The 24,703-nt window shown below is 37.6% G+C and overlaps 1 protein-coding gene across 2 annotated transcripts in view; it reads left to right on the top strand.

The window, feature by feature from the left end:
* The window catches only part of FAR2 (fatty acyl-CoA reductase 2), a 1,505,975-nt gene that overhangs the window by 1,234,796 nt on the left and 246,476 nt on the right, over nucleotides 1–24,703 (top strand). For both annotated transcript variants that reach the window (XM_044088201.1, XM_044088202.1), the window contains one exon: nucleotides 23,802–23,869. In XM_044088201.1, the coding sequence (XP_043944136.1) occupies nucleotides 23,802–23,869 (68 nt within the window). The remainder of the gene's footprint in view (nucleotides 1–23,801; nucleotides 23,870–24,703) is intronic.

Raw genomic sequence — 24,703 nt, 5'->3', positions numbered from 1 at the left:
TGTGTCATTAGATAAAATAATTAAAGGTACACATGAGATGCTATATGATTTACTTCTTTGTAATGTGATAGATAATGATTTGTATGTATATTTTTTGGTTGAAGAACCAGTAATCCCCAGTTTCAGGGGGTTACCCAAAATACACAAAAGTCTGACCAATCCCCCCTTGAGACCGATAGTCTCTGGAAAGGGATGGGCTACGGAATCATTATCTATTTATCTAGAAAAACAATTCAGACCAGTAGTTAATGAAATTAGATCTGTAATAAAAGATGCAGAAGAATTCCTATATAGCTATGTGGATTATATTAATTCTATGGAAAACAAGGAAGATGATATTTTAGTAACCTTGGATGTAGCTTCTCTTTACATGTATACCTAATCAGGTAGGCATGGAATATGTTAGGCTTTTATTAATAGAAAAGAATGTCCCTAGAGATCTTATTATGAGATATATGATGTTATTAGAGATAGTTTTGGAGAATAATGTCTTCACATATGATAACAAATATTTTCTACAGAAGAAAGGTGTAGCAATGGGGACACCATGTGCAAAATCCTATGCGAACTTAGTTATGGCATACTGGGAGGGCACATATGTGTTAAGAGATGCCCCATCCAAGGAGAGCATAAAACTATATAAACCTTTTGTGGATGATGTTTTCCTTGTATGGAATGGTACAGTGGAACAACTGAATGATTTTGTTTTATACATAAATGGCACAACGGATTTTTAAGATTTGAACATACTTTTTCATCTAACCATATAGAGTTTTTAGATGTACATATTAAAAAAGAGGGCAAAGAAATAGGTACAGATCTATACAGAAAATCTTGTTGGAGAAATAATTTACTACATCATAACAGCATGCATCCGAGACACATCTACCCCAATATAGTGAAAAGTCAATCCCTAAGGATATCTAGGCTAGTGACTGATGATAACAGATATGATGAACAACAAAATACATTGAATAGTTTCTTAGAGAGAGGCTATGATAGACAGGATGTAAACACCATTATTTCAGAAAATATTGGATACAGGAAGGATAAAGGGAAACCTTTTTTATTTAGATACAACAGAAGTGAACAAATGATGAGTAAGAAAAAACCTGATAATAAAATAAGTAGGTTAGTCATACCATATACAAACAAAAACAGTAGAATTAAAGAAATTATAAACAATAATTGGAGAATGTTAATGGTAGATTATAGAATTAGATAATTGACAGGAGATAGACCAAATGTTACCTATAAAAATATGAAGTCTCTAAAAAGACTACTTTGTTATGAAGACAATAGAAAAGAGTCAATACATTCACAAAGGAAGGGCACTTTTGCATGTAGACATTGTAATCAATGTAGCTATATGCTTAATGGGAATGAGTTTATCCATCCTGACAATGGAAGAAAGTTCACATTTGATAAATATGCTAACTGCAGATCTAGAGATTTGATCTACTTAGCTCAATGCCAATTATGTGCATCATTTTATGTGGGAAAAACAAATAGGACCGTAAGAGAAAGGGTCCGAGAACATGTTTATGCCATAAACAAAGAAAATGAAATTAATGCTTTGGCCAAACATGTTATTACAGTAGGATCTAGACCGTTTTAAATTCATGGCATTGGAAGTGATTCTAAAAACAGAGAGACTGGGTAACATCAGAAATTACATGGAAGAAAGAGAGAAAAAATGGATAATAAGACTACAAGCCAATAGAGGACATGGCTTGAATGAGAAAATCTCACTCAAGCCATTTTTATTAGCCAAACCATATAAACATTGAACTATCCTTAGGTTGTTATTCATGGAACATTATTTATTTATTTATATTGTACATGCACTTTTGATAGCAGTAGATGTTTACAAGAGTTTTTTCCTATACATATATATATATATATATATATATATATATATATATATATATATATATATATATATATACACATATTTTCATATGTCTATTCCCATTACATGATAGTTATAACAATCATGAATATTATTATTATTATTATTATAATTTAAGATTATAAATATTAGAAGATGTATATAATACCTGTATTCAAATAAGATGTTTATTTTGTATATATTTTTTAGAAACTTTTACATTTATTAAAGAAATACAACTTTTGTTTGTTATTTATATAAGTGATATATTTATGATATAAATATGAATGTATACATATGTTTTTATTACAAATGTGGTTTTGTACCATTTTATTATAAAGATAGATATTTTATTATAAGCACTTTCATCTATAAAATCTATAGAATGTGTTTTTATATATTCATTTATATTTGTATATTTTTATATTAAATAGAATCATTTATCAATTATTTATTTTATTATTCATGATCTATAATATTCACACGATATATATATTTATATAGTATCAAGAATTTTTGTTAAAATTTTAAAACAGTTGATTACACAATATATAGGTAGGACGTTTTGCTATATAAGGTTTTATAAAGAGTTTCCCTTAGATGTATATGTTTCTAATTGATGAAGACATAATTAATTGATAAATTAATTCACTTGATTGTTTAATGATCTGTCTTTAGTGGCTGGTTAGTAAGTATATAGATGTATATTTAAATGCAGTCAGGATATGTGTTTTTTGAAGTCTGAAGAAACGTTCCTCGTAACGTGAAAGCGCTTACTATTTTTATTCTACAATAAAGTGTTGCCGTTAAGCCGTGGAGAGCTTCTTTTGTTTTCTAATTCAGTACCTGGTCTATGCTTATATTTAAACAAATTTTGTTGTTATGGCAGAGGAATTTTCCAGACCTTGACCACTGGTATTTCATGATAATATTGTAGAGAATTGTAGTGTGTTAGAGCAAGAATATGATATTTTCATACAGGCTGCTTTTTCTGATAAAGATGCATGTGTACAGGAGCATTTATACTTCTCAATTTAGCTGTTTTAGAAGCCACTGAGAGGGAATGTTTATTTGTGTAGGCACTTGCTGTGTATGCAGGGAAGGGCAATCGTCCTTGTTGTGATACAGTCTGAAATGCAGGAAGACCCTGAGTGCTTAAAAAGTAAATTTAGAAAAATATGTAACTCTTGAATGAATATTACAATGGAAAGGTACGTATGTTACACAAGAAATCAAAATCCGGGTGAACCTATAGCAATATACATTACTGACTTGAGAAATAAAACTAAGATGAGCAGATTTGCTGAATTACGAGATGAGTTGATAAAGGCAGGCTTGTGTATGGTGTTAATGATGCAGTAAGAAAGATTTTGCTTTGAGGTAGTGATTTAACATTGATCAAAGCCATTGAGATTTGTCAAATACATGAGCTTACAGAAAAGCACACAAATATGTTTACGAATGAGAAAAGCATGCTTGCAGTATCTACCAGTGTGAATGTTAATAGTGTACAACATAAACCTAAGATGAAAAAGAAATATAAACCATGTTCAATCATAGCCTCACCTCAGGTTTTGTACCCGCTGAATGGCGCACAGTGATGGTTACCCCACTCCACAAGGGGAGAGCCACCACAGACCCCGGGAACTACCACCCCATTAGCATGATGAGCCTGGTCTGCAAGGCCATGGAACATATCATCATGGAACTTATAAACAAAGACATTGGTAATCTCCAAACTCTGGACCACACCCAGTTCAGCTTTGTAAAAAGCAGATCATGTCTCCTAAATGTGATAGACTTCTTTGAAGCAGTCACCAAAGCTGTAGACGTGGGTAAGGTGGTTCACACAGCCTATCTAGATCTTGCCAAGGCTTTCAACACCATCCCCCACTCTGGAATTATAGATAAACTCACTAAACTAGGTATAAATCCCTACGTCACAAGATGGGTTGCCAACTGGCTCACTGACAGAAACCACACTGTCAAAGTAGCAGACTCCAAATCCAACTTCAGACCAGTAACAAGTGGAGTACCACAGGGCTCAGTCCTGAGTCATCTCCTGTTTGGTATATACTTCTCTGAAGTACAGGCTAAAACAGAAGGTCTTTGGCTAACGAAGTTCGCAGATGACTGCAAACTAGGAGCCATAATCGAAACTCCTAACGATGTGGACATCCTACAAAAGGGCCTCACTCAGACAGATGCCTGGTGTCAAAGCCATGGCCTCAAGCTCAATGCCAAAAAGTGCATTGTCATCCCCTTTCGTAAAAACTCTGTACCCATGAACTACAACATAGGCGGTAGTATACTTAATACCGAAAGTGTGATGAGACCTTGGGACACAGGTGGACAGTAGTTTTTCCTTTGATAATCACATCGCCACAGTAGTTAGGAAATCCTTCTACGTGGCACACCTCATCACAAAAGGTTTCTCATCCAGAAAAAAAGAGGTCATTGTTCCCCTCTACTCATCACTCATTAGACCCATCATAAGAGTACAATGCCCCTTTTGGCAGGGGTGGTTCATGCTATAGGACTGCGGGACTGCAGCCCCCCACCTGTAAAATGGGTCCCCCACCTGTAAAATAGATAAAATAAATTCCCCATTCCCCCAACCATAGAACATATTAAAATAAAAAAAATTCTCAGACTCCGCGCATGCATGCTTAGTTCCTGACTGCTGTGTTAGGCACCAGAACTCCAAGCACCCATGCTCAGGCATTCCTGAGCTCCAGACTGCTCTGTTAGGCAGTCCAGATAGGGAATGCAGGAAACTCTGCCCTTCCAGCCCAGAGGTCTGTGCGGTGATGACCGCACAAACCGGAAGGTCACCGGACTGCATCGCCCACAGGCTGGACCAACAGCAGGAGGCTCCAGCCTCCTCACATCTTGCGGGAGTCCCAACAGCATGCGCGGGCCATTATGGAGGACCGATCGGGCTGCAGGATCACTACAGAGGAGCTGGGCTGAGACAGGTGATCGCTGCGGCAGACTTAGCTGAGACAGGTAGGGTGCTTATGGAGGACAGAGATTGTGTGTGTGTGTGTGTGTGTGTGTGTGTGTGTGTGTGTGTAATGCCCCAGTTGCTTCATGGTGGTGGGTAGAGAATAAGGCTTGAACCCTGTACCTTGGGCCCAAGTGACAAGAGCCTGAATCCCCTACCCACAACCATTTGTAAAACATTTGCAAACGTTTGTCTCATATTTGTTCTGTTCCTTATAAAATCTGTTGTTTCTGTATTTTGTTAACACAGCCAGTAGTGCAGTTGTAGCAGTGTTGTCTGACAGCTACGGGTTGTCTGGTTTGATTCTTGGCTGGGGTGCCTTCTGTGTGGAGTCTGCATGTCCTCCCTGTGTTTGTGAGGGTTTATTCTGATGTCCTCAGTGGATATTTGACCCTATTTTTTGGACTTTATTCCCCCATTATTGGCTTCGACCAGGTTTTTTGTGCCAAGGTTGAGAGCTATGGTGATTACTGAACTCACTGAATATGTTTGCGGGCTGTATTCCCCCATTATTGGCTTTGTTCAGGTGTTTTGTGCTAAGATGTTGACCGCTATGGTGAGAACTGAATTCACTAAATGGTAGCAATTTAAGTTTCAGTCTTCCTTTCTTTCATAAAAATAGATGATATGGCATAGTGGTATGTTGCTTTGGCTGTTTTGCACAGGGTCCTGGGTTCAATACTTGGCAGTGAAATGTATGGTGGTAACACAGCATTTTATTCTAACAACTTTCCAACATTATACAAGCAATGTTTAAAATGTGTCCCTGGTTTTTGGGCTCCCCCCCCCCCAAATAAATTTAGGCTTTTTCCAGATTTCTTATGCTGCAAAGTACAGAGATACAGCTGAGTGTCAAGTAGATTTTACAAGGAGCTGAGAGCTGCAGGGGAACAAAAGTTTAGTGCTGCTTATGCCGAGTCTGCCTACATTGTAAATAGCACAACAGGTAGTGTACTTGCTTTTGATGCAGAAGGATGTGGGTTCTACTCCCACAGTAGGTAGATCCATTGCTGATACTGTACTCTGTTGTAAAGGGGATGGATGCTGCAGTCCTCTTTGGTAAAGGTACCTAGTAACTATGAACCTGTTATCAATTTGTCATCCATTCTCTATTGTGATATTAATAGCATTATAATTTTTTTAATGCACCATAGGCAGTTTATTCCTCAAGGGCAATAGGCACTTTATTTGTAGATGAAACAATGACATATAAAGTTGTTTGCTAGCAGTAACTTCTTCATTAGTTAACAGATTTCTTTAATGTGGAATTACTTAGATGACTTTTACTTCTTCAGAGATAGTGCATATTTACTGATACTGGTGTTCTGTAGAAGTTTGAGTAGACTTTTATGATGGAAATGTTCTGAATTGGGCAGTTTTGTCATTATTGGTGCATGCATTTTGTTTCATTGTTTACTGGAAAAATGTTCAAAACAATAAACTTAAAATGCCTTCTAACAACTACTGTACTGTATTGTACAACGAATATAATTTAATACAGTCAGGAAGGTGTATCAAAGAGCATGTGTACATTTCGTGTTCAAGGGGCCTGTGATTTGAAAACGGTCCAAAAGGGGCCTATGATTTGAAAACAGCCCAAAATTAATCTTTATCTGCCACTGGCAAAATGTATTTTCTTTGAATGTGGGTTTCAATGCTGTTTCAATGAATGTGAGTTTCAAGGGCAGAGAAGTTTTAATGCTAAGTCTATTTTTATTGTGAGACTGCACTGCTTTGTTTAGCAGATATCTATTAGGGTTTATGCTGTAAAATGTAAAATAAAACTTTCAAATGAAATCCATATCATCGTAGAAGTAAAGCAGTATGCACATTACAGTTTTTATGGCAAATGGGGCGAAATAACCAAGGAATGGGACATTGGAATGGCTACAGGGGGGAACGCTCCATTCGACCATGATTTTGTGAGGGGGGAAGGGCAGCAAACTCAGACAGCCCCAGCTGAACTATACCTTTCACCTGTCCAGAATTTTGCAGAATTAATAGATTTTTGCTTCATATTTTTGGTTTGTTCCTCATAAAATTTGTGGTTTTCTGCCATATCATTTAGGAATTAAGTCACTAAATAATGACAAACATTGAGTTTCAGACGTCATAACCTTCAGAAAAATGCATGCTAAAGCAAGGCCTGTTATTCTATCAACTGTCTTTTTAGTACTGTTTGTATGTTCCCCCAATATATTTGGCCTTATCCAGATTTCCTGCATTAAGAGGTACGTGCAAATAAATCACTTTATAGAATTAGGAATATCCAAACCTCTCAACTGTCTCCAGTTTTGGCTCAAAATGTTGCTCTCCCCCTAATAATCTCTCTGCAAAATAGCAATTTTGGAAGAAAACATGGAGGGTTTACAATTATAAATAACTGTAATGATCAGAGATATAGATTACTTTTATTTCAGAAATGCATGTATATGCTTTTATTTTGTCAGCTGTTCAAGTTAACAGTACTAATTTTAAAAAGGTGTCCCTTCTTTGACAGGTTCCCAGCTGTATTGTGTGGCAATTTTATATTTTTGTATAACATATTTGGTCTGTTTTTCATAAAATTGTGGCTTTCTGGAAAATTAGTAGCAAATCATTAAAGATTGAAGTTAGAAAATAATGGCAGACATTTGAGTTTCAGATTTCATACCCTTGAAAAATTCATACTAATGCAAGACCTACTACTATTCTATTATTTTTCTAAGTTATAAGAACAATATTTAAAATTTGTCTTTATTTTTGGGCCTGTGTCCCACTTCTATGTATGGCTTTGTCCAGATTTCTTGCTCTGAGGTTGAGAGGTATGAGTGTCAGAGCCATCACCGTCAGCCAGAGACATTTCAAACTGTGACCTACTTGTTGCACTCCACTCCCCATTGTAGTAGCTCTGGATGTGTCCAAGCAAGGCAAGGACCAGTTATGCAGTGTAAGTGTGCAGAGTATTCCCCCATCCAAGGTAGACCACAAGTATGACCATGGCGCTTCATCTGTCCTTGATTTTGCAGAATGTTCTGGTTTTCTGTCATATTTTTATACTGTTGATTTATGCTTCTTATTATTCATAAAATGCATGTTGTTGCAGTGCTCTGTTGCTCTGTATTAAAGTAGCAATGCTTTAATGACCATCAGATAAGCTTGTCGGAGATTATAAGATGCAAGTAAGCTTTAATAAGCATACTGTTAAAGAATTACCAACATTGAAAGCCTTTTCATTGTTGCCAAGCAGAGAATATTTACATAACTAGATAATGTATAAGCCTTAGGTATTGAAATGCATATGACAGTATTTGTAATAAAGGACAGGATTACAGTATTTTCAGAAGCTCATTACATTTGTTGGAGACTTGCAGTTATCTTTGCAGGCTTTACCAGTAAACTAAACAATCTATCATGTGTGGTCCATAACTTGTGCAGTAATCCTTTAAGCAATTTATCTTGAGCTTGTTTCTTGTTCGCTGTTCATTTTTTACTTTGATCATGTGTTCTCCATGAAACAAGTGGATAGTTGTTGTCAGGCAGCAGGTCTTTGTTGGATAAGAAACATTTTTATACGTGGGGGTATCACAGAGATTGCTACTTTCAGGATGTTACTTGGTAATTTTATAAATCTGAATATAAATTATAATTAAAACTGCAGTACAAGGTAAAGTGGTTTGAGCTGAGTGCTGCTTGTTTTTTTTTTATACTTGATTTTGACTGGCATTCCAGTAATGTATTTAAAAAGCAATTTATTTTTTCATGCCTCACAACCTTTGTGTTTCCATCTAGATATTAAGTAAGTTGTCAGTGCATTGAAATATTTTTTTCTTCTACACTTCATTTTGTCTTGATTGGACTCTCATAATGATGGTTTGGCACCCAGGGCAGCGTATTTAATTAAAGTTCCAGTTGTTGTGGTTTTGAGCATAGCTCCACCCCTTTCTAGTTGGTCACACCCCTTCCCATTGGCCCCACCCATTCAGCTATCTCCTGCAGCCCCCCTTTAATTTGAAGTCACCAGCCGCCACTGCCTTTTGGAAGACATCTACAACAACTGGAAAGGCCGCAGAAATACCTCACAAAGAGGATTACTGGCCTCAAACAGATGCCCTATGCAGACAGTCTCAAAAAACTTCAACTTTACTCCGTCACATATCACCTACTCAGAGGTGATCCTCTGCTTAACATACAAAGCTATGTCAAACCCACAGCTGTTGGACATGCTCCACTTAAAGAAATCCCAATCCCTCCGAGCTACATGCTCTAGGGACCTAAACCTTATCACCACAATAGACAGAACATGCCGGAGGGATAGATTCCTGTCCCAGAGACTTCCCATACTTTGGAATAAACTACCTATCTATATCAAACAAAGCTCCTCATTAGCAGTATTCAAGAAAAATCTTGATAATTGGATGGGAAATAGGAAATTCACCCTGGGATCACTTCTGTGGCTCTGCTTGACAGTGGAACAGGAAAATAATTTTCTTGGGTGGCAAAAGCCAGGGTGCCTTTTTGGCTGGGTTTGTATAGGCCCTAGGGCCAATAGCCTAGTACCTACCTATGAACATTGGCTCTAAGTGCAATGTTATATCAGCACAAATGTTTGCCAGAGTAAAACCTGGTGAGAAACTTGATTCAGCAAAGTCTACAAAACTTGTTGCTTATGGTGGTGAAGAGATCCAAACTGATGGTGCAGTAGTTCTCACATGCCATTTTGCTGGGAACAGCTATGACTTGCAATTTTATGTAGTCAAAAGATACATGCAGTCACTGTTAACCCTCAAAGACAGTTTGAGAATGGGACTGATTTCATTTAATATAGAAGTCCACCATCTAAGTATGGACAACAATGATAGTTTTGCACAGAATATTTTTAGTGAATATGCTGATATTTTCAAAGACGAGCTTGGAAAACTCCCAGTCACATATTCCATGAAATTAAACCATGAAGTAAGCCCAGTTGTCAGTCAAGGAAGATACTGGTAGCAATGCAGAGCAAAGTAAAAGCAGAACTTGACAAAATGGTGAATTTACTTGTCCTTACTCCAGTAGAAGAACTGACTGAATGGGTATCCTTCATGGTTGTAGCTCATAAGAAAAGCTCAGATGATATTTGAATATGTATTGACCCAAGAGGCTTAAACAAAGCGCTTAAATGTCCTCATCATCTGATGCATACAGTAGAAGAGGTAGCTGCTCTCATGCCAAATGCCACTATTTTTTCAATCTTAGATGCAAAAAGTTCCTTTTGGCAAATTTCTGTGGATCTTAAATCTTCATTGTTAACCACTTTCAGAACACCATTTGGTAGATAAAAATTTCCAGAATGCTATTTGGGATAAATTCTGCCAGAGTAATGTTTCAGCGTGCAATGGAGCAAATTATTTCAGGTTATCCATGTTCTATCATAGTAGATGACATCATTGTAGGTGGCAATGGTGAAGACTAACATGATAGAAATCTCAGGAAAGTTCTAGACCATGCACATGAAGTCAGTCTTAAACTGAATCCTCAGAAATGCAAATTCATACTGAAAGAAGTTACTTATGTGGGTCATTTGTTTACCAGTTCTGGCTTATAACCAGATACATCTAAGCAAGCAGTTATTCTTGAGATGCCAGTTCCAGAAAATGCCACCTCTTTACAATGTTTCCTTGGTATGGTCAACTATTTAGGAAAGTTCATCCCAGACTTTCAGCACCCTTATGTGAATTGACATGCAAAAATGTAAACTGGTCTTGGTTGGAACAACACCAAAGAGCGTTTCCTATTCCGAAGAAGAAAATTGCCAGTCCAGCCACAGTGAGATATTATGATGTTCACAAACCTGTAACTCTTTCGTATGAAGCTTAAAAGTATGGTCTTGGTGCACAATGTCTTCAGTTAGGCATACCAGTAGCCTTTGCATTCATAACTTGAAATCAAACAAAGATGCAATATGCACAATTCGAGAAAGAGCTTTTGGCAGTAGTGTTCGCATGTTCAAAGCTGAATGACTATATTTATGGCAGACTTATCCAAATAGAGACTGATCACCATCCTCTAGTAACAATTTTGAAAAGCCATTGCATACAGCCCCAGCACGCCTGCAATGTATGATGTTAATATTGCAAAAGTACAATTTCAAAGTGGTCTGTAGAAAAGGCAAATATTTACACCTTGCAGATGCTTTTCATGAGCACCCAAACAACAGAGCAACATGAAAATAAGAAAGCAGACTTTGAAGTCATGGAAGTCAGTTTTCGTCGTCACGTCTTAATGAGCTTAGACATTACACAGCTTCACAACTAATTCTCCAGAAGCTGAAAAATGCTAGTAGTCAAGGATGGCCAATATGACAAACCAGTCTACCACTTGACATTCAGCAGTATTTCCTTACTGAGACAAGCTCATGATGGAAGATGAAATAGTCATGAAAGGTCCTAAAGTTGTAATTCCTAAAGCATTACAACAGGAATATATCAACATTTTGCATCGTGGTCACCCGGGTACTGATTCAGCCAAAAGAAGGGCAAGAAGCATAGTATTTTGGGTTTGGCCTTCTATGTCAAAAGATATAGAGAAGGAAATTCTGCCATGTTCAATTTGCGATAGTACTAAAGTGCACCAACAAAAAAAAAGCACTTCATCTAGACCAGATTCCTGAATTACCATGGTTGACTGTTGCTACTCATATTTTTGAATGGAATGGTTAACACTACTTACTGTTAGTAGACTCTTATTCAAATTAGTTTGAAATTGATCTACTTCCTAACTTAATGTCCAGCACAGACTTTACTAAGTTGGAGACATTTTTTGTCCATGGTGATCCACACAAAGTCATATCTGACAATGGTGCACAGTTTATAAGTTCACAGTTTAAATAATTTGCTTAGCCTTGGGACTTTGCACATGTCACTAGTAGTCTTGAGTATCCACTGTCTAATGGATTAGCTGAGCGTGCAGTTCAAAGTGCAAAATGTTTGCTGGAAAAATCCGAGAGAGATGGTCCTGATGTTTTTCTTAACTTACTCAATCGTAGAAACATTCCTCGAGATAATTTGCTTGGTTCATCTGCTCAGAAATTAATGTCCAGACAGGCAAGAGCAACAGTTGTTGGTACCAAATGTAAAGAAGAACAGAATGGCCAAGGCTCAACTTTTGAAAAAATGTCAGTCACAAAAATTGTACTATGATAAATCCAGTAAACCTCTTAAACCATTAACACAAGGAGAAGTTGCAAGAATGCAAACATCTAATGGATATAACCAGGTGAGTATCATCAAAAATCTTTGAGAAGAGCCAAGATCTTGCATCATACAGTTTGAAGGAATGGATTTCAGAAAGACTCAGACATATATTTCCAGTCTCCAAACCTGTGACACAGCAGATTGCCTGTGCCAATATACCTACACTTGCTGAAATTCCAGAGGACAGTGTACTATCTTCAAGTAATCCTGATGTAACCCCTGAAGTTCTAATTGAGAAAGAATCCCCAGAGACGGTCCCTGTTGCTGAATCCAGTCAAAGTTTTTATGTGACCAGCTTGGGTAGAATTTCCAGACCTAATCTGAAATACACACAGACTTCGACTTGAGTTCAGATTTGTTGTTAAATGTTGATGTGATATCTAGCATTTATAATTGTTTGTTCTCATATTGCATGTCAATCAAATTAAATAGGGAGGATGTAGATCATTGAGTACAATGTACCTAGTCAGCCACTATAGCTGGATAGCATGTGTATAAGTTACTGAGCACATGCAAGATCAGTGCCATTTTGTACAGTCAGAGTGAATGTAGGCACGAATGGAGATGCGCATGTGAGTATGTTTGTAGTAATTAAATGAGTCAGTTAGCTTAAGTACATGTTCCAGTTACAATTCTTGATGTGTTGGTACAGTAAATATCTTGTACCCATTACAACGCTTTAGCATCTGATTGAATGCACAAGACAAGCGATGTTGCTTTCCATAGCAATTCTTAGGATTTGCACCATTTCTAGTCAAGATTTTATATGCACTTCATACCCTTTTCTAGTGGACAGTTTATAACATCACTAGCATTTCAACAGTACTCTCTGAACCTAGCTGTTGTAGTTCAGCCAGCTGTTAACAGATGATTGTAAAGAATCCTACCAAGGAAACGTTTACATCCTGAATGAAACAACATTCTATGACTAATTTTAAAAAAATTGTTTAATTTTCCCATGTCTTGGATTTCAAGAAAGTCTGCAAAATATCTCCTTTGACATTTCAGGACAGGTTCTTTGTGAAAGTATAACAAACAGTTCATCTGCAGGTTCTTCTTTTTTTCTTCTGGAAAAATATCTTGATAAGCCTTTTCAAAAATGTACTGTCTATTCCATGTAAACATCTGAAGTCAGACTTCTATAATTTTCTTAAATGTAGCAGTTTGTTGCACAGAATTGTGGCAAGTATAAACTTAACTTACTGTATCACTGAACCATACTAAGCTCTTTCACTAGATACAAGTATGAGTAGTTAGAATATCTGTTCTGTCTGTGTTTTTTCCAAGTTGTTTAATTTATAATTTCCATGTCAGACTTTGGTTTTAGAAACTAAAGTATCATAACAATACAGAACATCTTACATTATTTCCCAGCATATTTTCCATGTTCATACGATCCTTTTATTTCTCTGCTGACATGATTTTGCATGTTTTGCTTTGCTAATTTTAGTGCCCTCTTTTCCTGGCTTTTGTTGTTTTTATAGTGAGCTAAACTGAGACCTTCATCATCGTGTTATGTATTTTTGAGTGAAATATAATGATGTACAAATAAAAAGAAGGGCAAATCTTCCTTTCACTCTGTCTCTTCTGAAATAGGGTGAAGTGCGAGTCATCAAACCAAAACATATCTGGTGAGTCATACTTGCTTATAGCTGTTTGCCAGAAATAGAACATTTTTGGAAAAGTATTTCTGCTGTGATTTTGACTGTTGTAAGTTAGAACTTTCAGATTTTTCTTCCAAGATAAATCAACTAATTGCATAGCTTATTTTGCAAATCTGTGGAGAGATGGAAAATGAAAGTTATGGCCTGTGCATTGGGGTGTGGTTCCTTGTAGAAAAAATGTCTGTTTTGTCTCGCAAAGTAATGCTCCTTTCAAGTAACTTTATTTTCAGGCATTGCTGTTCGTTACAGCATGATTCATTTGGTTATTTTCATATTAGTGGCATGCCATCCATACTTTATTTAGTCAAGAACATATGTTTTATGCATAGAGCACTTTGTCTTTCACTTGTCTTTAAGTTAATTGAGTTTTTTAGTGTCCTTTTAGCCTTAAAAGACTCATAAAAATGTTCAGTTGTCTACATTTCTACTTGTAATTGTTGTTCTTGACTATCACTGTCTTAGGCAACTGGTAATACCTTTATGATTGCATCATGTTGTGGCTGTTTTCATCCATATGTAACAGTTTATTGCATTTCAACTGCCAAGTGTCTATGTAATTTTCCTAAACCATCTAAAGCACCTCGGTTGCATTAGTTCTGTGTACCCTACCAAACTCAGCCCTACATTTATTCTGCTTTCCCTCTCTCTCAAATCACCTTTCTATTTTACCCTCAAGCAATTACTGTTGCTAGCACTCTGTCTTAATTGGGGAGTGTCTGAACTTACTATATTATCATTTTGGCCTGGGCTCGACAGTTTATCTGACAGTTTTTTTTTTGCTGTTTCATTTTGCTCTACAGTCCCACTTGTGGTGACTCAGCCTGCTCCATTTGCCCTTGCTGTGCTCTGGCTCACTCTGCTCCCCTGGCCTACTCCCATTTCCACCCATACCCACTTATTTATTTATTTATTTACTTTTGTTTACCGGGTTAGTCCAACTGGATACATATCCATTTTCAGTGGAGGCCTGGGGAGAAAAGCTCCAGTTATACAACATAATAAAATATAGAAAAACATGACATAGCATTTGAACATTACATTTTAAGCACTTAACATTTAAAAAACAACATATTACGATATAGAAAGTAAAGCATCGTTAGACAGTGACATAATATAGAGTACAAGTTCTAGAGTTAACAGAAGTAGTAGTAAGACAGAAGGAAAAGTTAATAGGATTGATGATTACAGGAGAGGGAGTGTAGAGACTAAAGGAAGGGACCAGTAATAATCAATGAAAGTAGTAAAGATATAAGGTAGGGAGTAGAAATATGTTAGCATCAGGTATTTTGTAAAAGAAAAGTAAGGATAGTTAGTCTGGGTTATTACAAGAGCATAACCAGTGATTAGAGAGAAAGTTTAAGTTTGGTTTTAAATAATGGGAGAGAGGAGAGGGTGGTCAGATCGTTTGGTAGTTGATTCCATATTTTACCCACTGTGTTTGAAAATAGAGATTTGCCTGCTAAGTTATTTGTGAAGGAAATGCGTATCAACATTTTGTTGGCTGAGCGCAGATTCTTCAGGTTATTATAAGGTCTTATAAGGGTCGAGAGAATTGGGGTGTTACTAGGTTGGTAAAGGGCTTTGTGGGCAATTGTGAGTTGATTAAATTGTAATAGTAGTGGTAATTCAAGCCAGCCTAGCTGTTTTAGAATCGGACAGTGATGGGTCCTAAAAAGAGAGTTGGTGGCAAACCTTGCAATATTATTGTATGATCTAGTCTGATTGTTAAGATTATGTTTGGAAAGATTTGTGTATATGGGGGAAGCATATAACAGGGTAGAGATTAAGTTAGTTCTGGCTATAGTGATTCTAGTTGTTGGTGTCAGGAAGGGTTTAATGCGGTAGAGGGAACCAAGTTTTTTATTAGTAGATTTAATTGTAGAATTTATATGATAATCAAACTTAAGTTGATTGTCAATAGTAATTCCTAGCAGTTTGGTAGTGGGGTCTGGAGAGATAACGGTACCATCTTCAGATGTAAGTGTGAGATGGAGAAGGGGTGATAGGTGAGATGGGTTGAAGAGCAGCAATTTAGTTTTTTTAGGGTTAAGGAGAAGACAGTGGTTAGAGAACCATTTTTCTATAGTAGAGAAGGCTTTCTGTGTGTGAGAATGAAGATCAGTCTGAGATGAGGCAGAGCAAATGATAGTGGAGTCATCAGCATATTGGATACAGATAGACTGCGGAATCGAGAGATGGACGTCATTTATGAAGATGTAAAACAATAGTGGCCCTAAAATAGAGCCTTGTGGGACACCTAGAGAGGTGGGAAGAAGGTCAGAAAGATGGTTTTGCCAAAGAACGGCTTGTTTTCGGTTGTCCAGATAGGATGTGAACCAGTTTATGGTAGGATGTTCGAAGGAGAGGGACTTCAGTATGTAGAGGAGAAGTTGATGATTAAGCATGTCAAAGGCTTTAGATAGATCCACGAAGAAAGCAGAGGATAAAATATTATTGTTACGATTATTGTTGATGCAGTTAGTAAAGGATAGTAAGGCTGTGGTGGTACAATGAAATGGCCGAAATCCATGCTGACAGTTAGCCAGGAGCTGATGTTGAAGTAGATGGGTAATAAGTTGTTTATGGATACATTTCTCCATAATTTTGGCTAGTGGGGAGAGTAAAGCAATGGGACGGAAGTTAAAGAATTCAGTAGAGTTTCCACCTTTGTGGAGAGGAATAATGTAGGAGATTTTCCAAATTAATGGGATTAGGCCTTCTGTTAAGGATCTATTGATTAATATAGAGACTGGGTAGGCAATGGCTTTGGCTCCTATTTTGAGGTATTCGGCTGGTAGTTGGTCAGCTGAGGGAGTGTTAGGTTTTAGTTTTTGAAGTAGAGAGGAGATATAAGAGGTAGGTATTGGTTCTAGGTGAAAAGGAGGAGGAGTGAAGTTAGGTTTGGGCAGGTTAGATGTATCTGGATTTTGCTGATTAGCTAAATTAAGTATAGTGGTAGTAAAGAAAGAGTTGAAGGCATTGGCTGTTTGAATTGGACATTCTGGGTTAGAGCCTAATGGGTTGGGTGATTCAACTCTGCCTGGGGATAGAAGTGAATTAATAGTAGACCAGAATTTTTTTGGTTGTTTGAGTGATGTTTGCTGAAGTTGTATATAAAAGTTCTTTTTGTCTTGTAGGATAGCTTTTTTGGTAATATTTCTTTGTTGTCTAAAGTTTTGGTGATCAAATGAGTTCTTTGTGGACCGCCATTTAGTCCAAGATTTGTTTCTATTGTGGATAAGTTTCCTAGTATGATTTGAGAGCCAAGAGGCTGGTTTATTTTTCATTCTTATGGAACGGGTTGGGGCATGTTGATCTAGGATTGCTAGGAAGGTGCTATTAAAGTAATTAACAGCTTCATCTATAGGGAGAGACTTTAGGGGAGACCAGTTACAATGGTAGAGTTCAGTTAGAAAGAGTTCTTAGTTAAATTGTTTTTTGCTACGGTTGGTCCTAACTATATAGGGAATGTTAAAGCATGTTTTATTTCTGATCTTATATATGAGAGAGTGGTCACTAAGGTCATCTGGAAGGGTTCCTATTGAATATTTTTGTTGTGGACAATTTGTGAGAATCCAGTCTAAGATGGTCTTTTTTTTATTATATTTGTTTATTCTAGTAGGAGTGTTTATAGCCTGTGAGAAGCCATGGAGGTTAATATGAGAGGAAGAATTAATGCTGTTACATAAAGTCCAATCGATATTAAAGTCTCCTAGTAGAATTGTTTCTTGTGGGAGATGAGTAGAAAGCCAATTCAGGAGGCCTTCTAATATAGTCAGATTTTTTCCTGGGGGAAGGTAGGAGCAGATGATATAAACTGATTTATGGGAATTAAGTATTTGTTTGGTAATAATTATTTCAATGATGCCATCACAGGGTAGATTATAGTTTATTTTGTTGATTTTTAGTCCTGATTTATATATAATTGCAATACCTCCACCTTTTTTGTTTAAACGATCTTGTCTAATAATGCTGTAGCCTGGGGGGATAATTTTGGTGTCTTTTATTGAAGGTTTAAGCCATGTTTCGGTTAAACAGAGAATATCAAATTTTTGGACATCCAAGAGTGCATGAATATGTGGTATTTTGTTACATATGCTACGTATGTTAAGATGCGCTATTGAGAGTGATTTGGAGGGATTTGTTGTTGGTAGTGGGACCTTAAGGTTAAGATTGTAGTTGATGGGGGTTGGTGTAGGGCTTGGGCCAGGGTTGGGGTGGATGTCTCCATCTTTTAATGAGTGGAGCAATTTGAATTTATAGTCTTGTGAGGGTTTGAGATATTGGTATAGTGATTTTTTATTACATAAAAAGGAGTATTTAATATGATTGAGTCGATGGTATTTAGCTTGAAAGAAACTAGGTATAATAGTGGCATTTGGGAAGGTTATAGATGGAGCAGGAAAAGGTATTAGTGTATATTTGGAAGGGATGGTAACAAGTGATAGGAAAGGTTGTTCATAAGAGGTGAAGAAGTAAGCTGTGTTGAGAGTGATTAGGAGTAAGAGGGCAAGAAAACATGGGTGTTTGTGAGGCATGGTAGGGAAAAGTGTATTACATGTGTTAGGAGAAGTAAAGGTATAAGCTAAGACAGAGAAGGTAGGAGAGAAATGGAATGTAAGGGAGGGTGATGTATATAAATGGGGTGTGGCTAGTAGTGAGTCACTGAGTCACTTCACCAACATTTCTTCTAAACTAGCCACTCCTATGTCCCAGGTCATCCATTTATGGTACAACCAGTGCTAAATTAGAAACTCCACCTTCCATAACCCTTACTAATACAAACAATTCACATTAAACTACATCTATTCCACTTTAATGCCTAACAATAATACTCGAACCAAACTAATGAAAATGGCTCACACCCAACCCCAGCCCCTCTACAACAATATACTACTCTTATAAGCTACTACCCTAATATTCCTAACATTAGCTGCTCATATCTCCTCTTACCACACCAACCTAGAAGAACCTAATTCCTCACTACCTCCTCCCTCAACCCACAAAAACTTAAACCAACCAACATCATTCTATCCTTCTCTGTCGTCAACACTAAAACCCTTCAGCAGACCCACTACTCTCTACTCCTTCATCCAAACACCCCCAGTCTTTCTCAGAAATATGATATGTATGTAGTGAAAATCTTAAAAACTTTAGTTAACATACCATCCAAACTATCTCTTAGTGGGGGCATTCACCCAAATCCTGGACCAAATACTAAACTACACAGGACAACTCCCCAGAATAGCAACAAATCACAATCAACAATAGTTCCCTAGAAACAAAGCTGATCTGTTACTATTAAACATTAATATTAGAAGTATCACTAACAAAGTTCATGAGCTGCAAGCCAGCTTACCTCTATACTCACCTGATATCATTCCAGTTACGAAATATGGCTTAAACCCAACGTATCCAATAATGAGATTCTCCCTTCAGGTTACAATACACTAAGTCTAGACAGCATAGGCAGAAGGGGTGGCAGCGTAGGCTTTCTCTTTAAAAAAATCACCTAACCTAATCAGTGATTTGTGTTTTAAGCGAAGTGGTCAGGGTGAAATGAAATTCAGTGAAATGAGATTCAATGAAACAAAGTCCACACATATATACGTATAAATATATACATATATATATATATATATATATATATATATATATATATATATAGAGAGAGAGAGAGAGTGAGAGATACATATATACACACACACACACGTATATATATATATATATATATAGATATATATATAGATATAGATATAGATATATATAGATATATATATAGATATAGATATATATAGATATATGTGTATATGTATATACATCAACTATGGATCAACTAATCCATAGTCCCACCAGGGGCTCCGGTATCCTAGACCTGGTCATTACCAACATGGAAAATCGATGCTCCACACCTATGATCACCCCCTCGTTGGTCAGGTCTGACCATAAGCTAATCACCCTTGAAGGAAGCCAATCTGGTGGTCCCCTGCCATAAATAAACTTTAAAACAAAAGGAAGAAACTGTTGCAGAAAAAAGGAAAATCCCAGGATGCAAATAGCTCCCTTACCAGCCTTAGTAAGAAGCTGAGATCCCTCATAAAATCCTCCAAAGTTAGTTACGAAAATAAAATTGCCAAAGATTCCAAAGACAAACACAAGGCATTCTATAGCTATGTTAAGAATCTAAATGGCAATGCTCAGATCTGCACTGAGCTACAGCAGAATGGCATTAAATATACTGATCCCAAGGATATTGCCAGTATACTGGCAGGTCAATTCAATGCCAACTTCACCCCCTCTCACCCCTCAAACGGGCCATATCAATACCGAACGATTGCCAAATTCCGGTAATAATGGCCACACAGGTAAAAACCGCACTCTCCAAACCTAAGAATACAGCATCCATGGGACCAGATGACATCCAGGGCTGTGTACTACATGAACTACAAAATTAACTGGCACCTCACCTAAGTATCATGTTTAATCATAGCCTCACCTCAGGCTTCGTGCCCACTGAGTGGTGAACAGCTATCCCACTCCACAAGTGGGATCCACCTTGGATCCTGGGAACTACTGCCCCATCAGTCTGACAAGCCTGATCTGCAAGGCCGTGGAACGTTATCATGGAATGTATAAACAAAGACATTGGCAACCTTCAAACACTGGAACCCACCCAGTTTGGGTTCATGAAGGGCCGATCTTGTCTCTTGAACCTGAATGACTTCTTCGAATCAGTCTCCAGAGCTATGGACGAGGGTAAGGCAGTCCACATGGCCTGTCTGGACCCTGCCAAGGCCTTTGACACCATCCCCAACTCTGGAATCATAGATAAACTTACTAAGCTGGACATTAATCCCTACATCACTCGATGGGTTGCCAACTGGCTTACTGACAGAACCCACACTGTAAAAGTAGCCAACTCCAAATCCAGCTCCAGGCAAGTGACAAGTGGAGTACCTCAGGATTCAGTCCTGGGACTGCTATTGTTTGACATCTACTTCTCTGAAGTACAGGCCAACACTAAGGGACTCTGGCTAACAAAGTTCGCAGATGACTGCAAACTGTGAGCCATTACTGAATCCCCAAATGATGTGGATATTCGACGAAAGGGCCTTACAGAAACAGATGCCTGGTGCCAGAGCCATGGGCTCAATCAAATGCCAAGAAAAGTATAGTTATCCCCTTTGGGAAAAAAACAGGTACCCGTGAATTACTACATAGATGGCAGTACACTAAATACTGAAAGTGTGATAAGAGACTTAGGGACACAGGTGGACAGTTGTCTCACCTTCGATAACCGCATCGCCACAACAGTCAGAAAATCCTTCTATGTGGCACACATCATCACTAAGGGCTTTTCATCCAGAAAAAAGGAGATCATTGCCCCACTGTACTCATCCCTCATTAGGCCCATCATAGAAAACCATGCCCCGTTTGGTATGTACCTCTCAAGACATCTGCAACAACTGGAAAGGCCAGAAAAATACCTCACTAAAAGAATCACAGGCCTAAAGCAGATGCCCTATGTTGACCATCTAAAAAAACTCCAGCTATACTCTGTCGCATATCATCTACTCAGAACTGATCTCTGCTTAACATACAAGGCCATGTCAAACCCAGAGCTGTTGGATATGCTACAGTTAAAGAAATCCCAAGCCCTCAGAGCCACACACTCCAGAAATGTAAACCTTGTCATCACAATAAACAAAACATGCTGGAGGGATCGTTTCCTGACCCAGAGACTCCCTAGACTCTGGAATAGACTGCCCATACATGTCAAGCAGAGCGCCTCTTTGGCCCTCTTCAAAAGGAACCTTGACGATTGGATGGGAGATGGGAAATTCACCCCGGGGATCACGTCAGTCGCCCTGCTAGACAGGGGTCCAGTGAAGTAAATATTGTGGGAAGAAATAGCCAGGGAATTGTTATGGGCTAGGCTTGTATAGTCCCTAGGACCGATAGCCTAGTACCAACCTATGAGCCTATATATATAGGTTTAGTACTTTAGAGCGAAATGCTCTAATACTAATATGCCCATGTCTGTTTGACACATTTTGATCAACAGAAGCAGATGGTTGATAAGTGTGTGAGACTGACAGTCCCCTGGTAGGGGAATATACCCTTTCCTTGTGGAACTGTGAGAGCTCAGAGTTAGGTCCCAAAGGTCTAGCTGACTGCTTGGAGTTCTGAGACATAAATGCCAAAAAAAGAGCGGTCTCAGCATCACCCCTGAGGGACACTGCAGATCACTTTCATACTTTCTGATGAGATGCCTGCAACTCTGTGGGTTCTGTCTTTCAGCCAGTTTGCTGTCCATATAATGCTTTCAGGTTGATTTTCAAAGCACTTCTGTATAATGCCAGCATGCAGAATGGTGTTGAAGGGCTTGGCCAAATTAAGATGCACTGTATCTACTGTATGGCTTCTGTAACCCTTTCAAACAAGTTTACCAGATTCCTAGTCAGGATCTGCTCTTCACAAAGCCAAACAGGATCAAGTCAAATAATCTTCTTGATATAATTTATGATTTCAGTTACAACGCATTCTAAGGCTTTGTAGATGGGGCTTGTAAGCCATATGGATCTGTAACCACCCAGGTCAGTTGTAAGGCCACCTTTATGAGGGATGTCACCACTGCAGCATGGCACTCATCAGGGGCAAACCAGCAGCTAAACTTAGGTTAAATAATTTAAACAGTGAGACTGCAGGGGCATGTTTAATACTATTAATTAAGCAATCAGGTATATTTGTAGGAGCCATGGAGGAAATATTGTTCTCAATTATCACTTTCAGTAAATTATCTTTAAAGATAATTGGGGGAGTAAGGGATTCAGATATTTCAGGCTTTGATTAGAAGTCTGAGGCTGAAATTGCCACTAAATTTGTTTGTAAGGATATTGACAATGTCTATTCAGTCAAAATAGGAGGTATCATTATGACTATGTTCTGAGCAGTGTAGGAAACTTTTTCTTAGTTTTCAAACATAGCTAAAGAAGGATTTGTAATTATTGTCGGCCTCAGAGGCCAGCCTAAGTTAAGGACTCTTTTAGTGGATCTGATAATGTATGATAATGTTTTTCATTTTTTTTGTAATACATTTAGTAGTATCCCTGAGAAGAATGGGGTTTGGATCTAAAAAATAATTTAAGTAGCTTCTTTCTTTTGTTATGTAGTTTATTTATAGTGGTGAACCACATGGGTGGTTTGTTTTTGAATTTCCTTGGGTCTGGTAGGGACTGATATCTCTGTGCATTTTGTCCTAAATGGGTGTAGAATTTTTTACTGAATTTTGCTGCTGGATTAAGGTCAGTAGAGATGTAGTCATAAGTGAATTTTGAGATTGAGGTTGGCATGTATATATCTAGACCTGAAATTCATTGGGATTTGAAGTAGGATCTTTTGGGAGTTTAAAAAGCAGAACTTTGTGGACATAATTCACTAATGAAAGAGACACCAGAGTAAAATTGCAAGCAGCAGCCAAATTAGTGAAAATCAGCCACTAGAGGAGCTGATGACAGAGGATGGGAATGAATAACTAATGTTAGCTTGCCCACCAAAGGACAAGGGCGGTGGTTTGGTTCACTGGAGGATAGTTAGTCACCAAAAATAATGACATTTTTGCTAACAGGGAGATCGTGTAGAACACCTAGGAATCTTGCATAATCAGTGGGGGACAAAGAAGGTGATCTCCAACAACCATTAGTTGATAATTAATCCTATGTACAATGATGTTAAGTGAGTTCAGTGTTCACACACACACACACACTTGCAAATGCAGTCACATTGGTTTTATTTTTTTTTTCAGTCTAAGCTTCACCACTATTCTTTGCATCACTTTTGCTAAACTTAGTTAAATGAAAAATTATTCAAATGGCTGCAATTTATGTAAAATTGCTTGTTTCACTGTATTAGAGAATGGCACAGTGATCTTTTATCTGTTGTAATACTAGATTTTCTGTAGTGTTGGCTACCTCATCTAGTTTGTGTTACAAGATTTGAACCCCAGAAAATCTTTTGTTTTGTAGGCCAAAAACAACAATGGTTTACAACTGTACAACAGGTGGTGTCAATCCTTTCTACTGGGGAGAACTTGGTAAGTCTTGAATTTTAGCTAAACAGTCTTTCCTTTTGTATTGGACTAGTTCTAACAAAGTTAAATGCTTGTAGAACTGAAAGCATCTAACAAAAATTGTCTCTTAAGAAACATCACTTTTAATATAGCTGATACCAAGTTTTAGAACTCCCTTGAAACACAGATGTGAGTATACTGCCCCCTTGTGGCACTGTATCTGTCCTCTAGCCTTCAGGAAAGATGTATACTACCCTAGTTTGACGTAGGTTCCTACTAAATCAAGCCTCAGGCTCTTTTCTGAATCCAAAGACAATATAAATATACCTAAAGCAGAATGTACATCGCCCATCTTCACAATTTATACACAAAAAGAGCTGTATTTTTGTGCTGTCCCCTAATCTGTAATAAAAGTAGCTGTTCATATACTTTAAAAGACTTGTTTTATCTCATTATCCAGTGAGATTGACATTCTTACAGCTGTTACTAGGCGGTGTTTTTTGTGAAGTACTAACTTAATGCTGTTTGTCAAACCATTAAGAGGTAAACAGAAGTAATTGTAAAAGTGATATTTATCCCTGCTAACTTATCAACATGCATCACTGTTAGTGATACTCCATTTTTTTCCATAAGCTTCTTTTCAGCTTTTCCATTATGATCTTAACGTGCTTCCCATTTTTGATTTTGGAAACATGTTAATGTTCAAGAGACTATTTATGAGTATATTTTGGGAAAATGTGATTTACTTTGGCTGATAAGTATTGATTTGTTTGAAGTAATTACCACTTCACATTGTTTACCAATCTGCTGAAGGTCCCCTTCAGTTTTTATTCTTTATCATCATCTTTGAGTTCTACA

Source organism: Protopterus annectens, chromosome 11.part0 (genome assembly GCF_019279795.1).
Source record: "Protopterus annectens isolate FY-2018-M chromosome 11.part0, PAN1.0, whole genome shotgun sequence".
NCBI classification, from domain to species: Eukaryota; Metazoa; Chordata; order Ceratodontiformes; family Protopteridae; genus Protopterus; species Protopterus annectens.
Note: the sequence above shows the minus strand (reverse complement) of the source record. Positions and strands in the feature narration are given on the sequence as shown.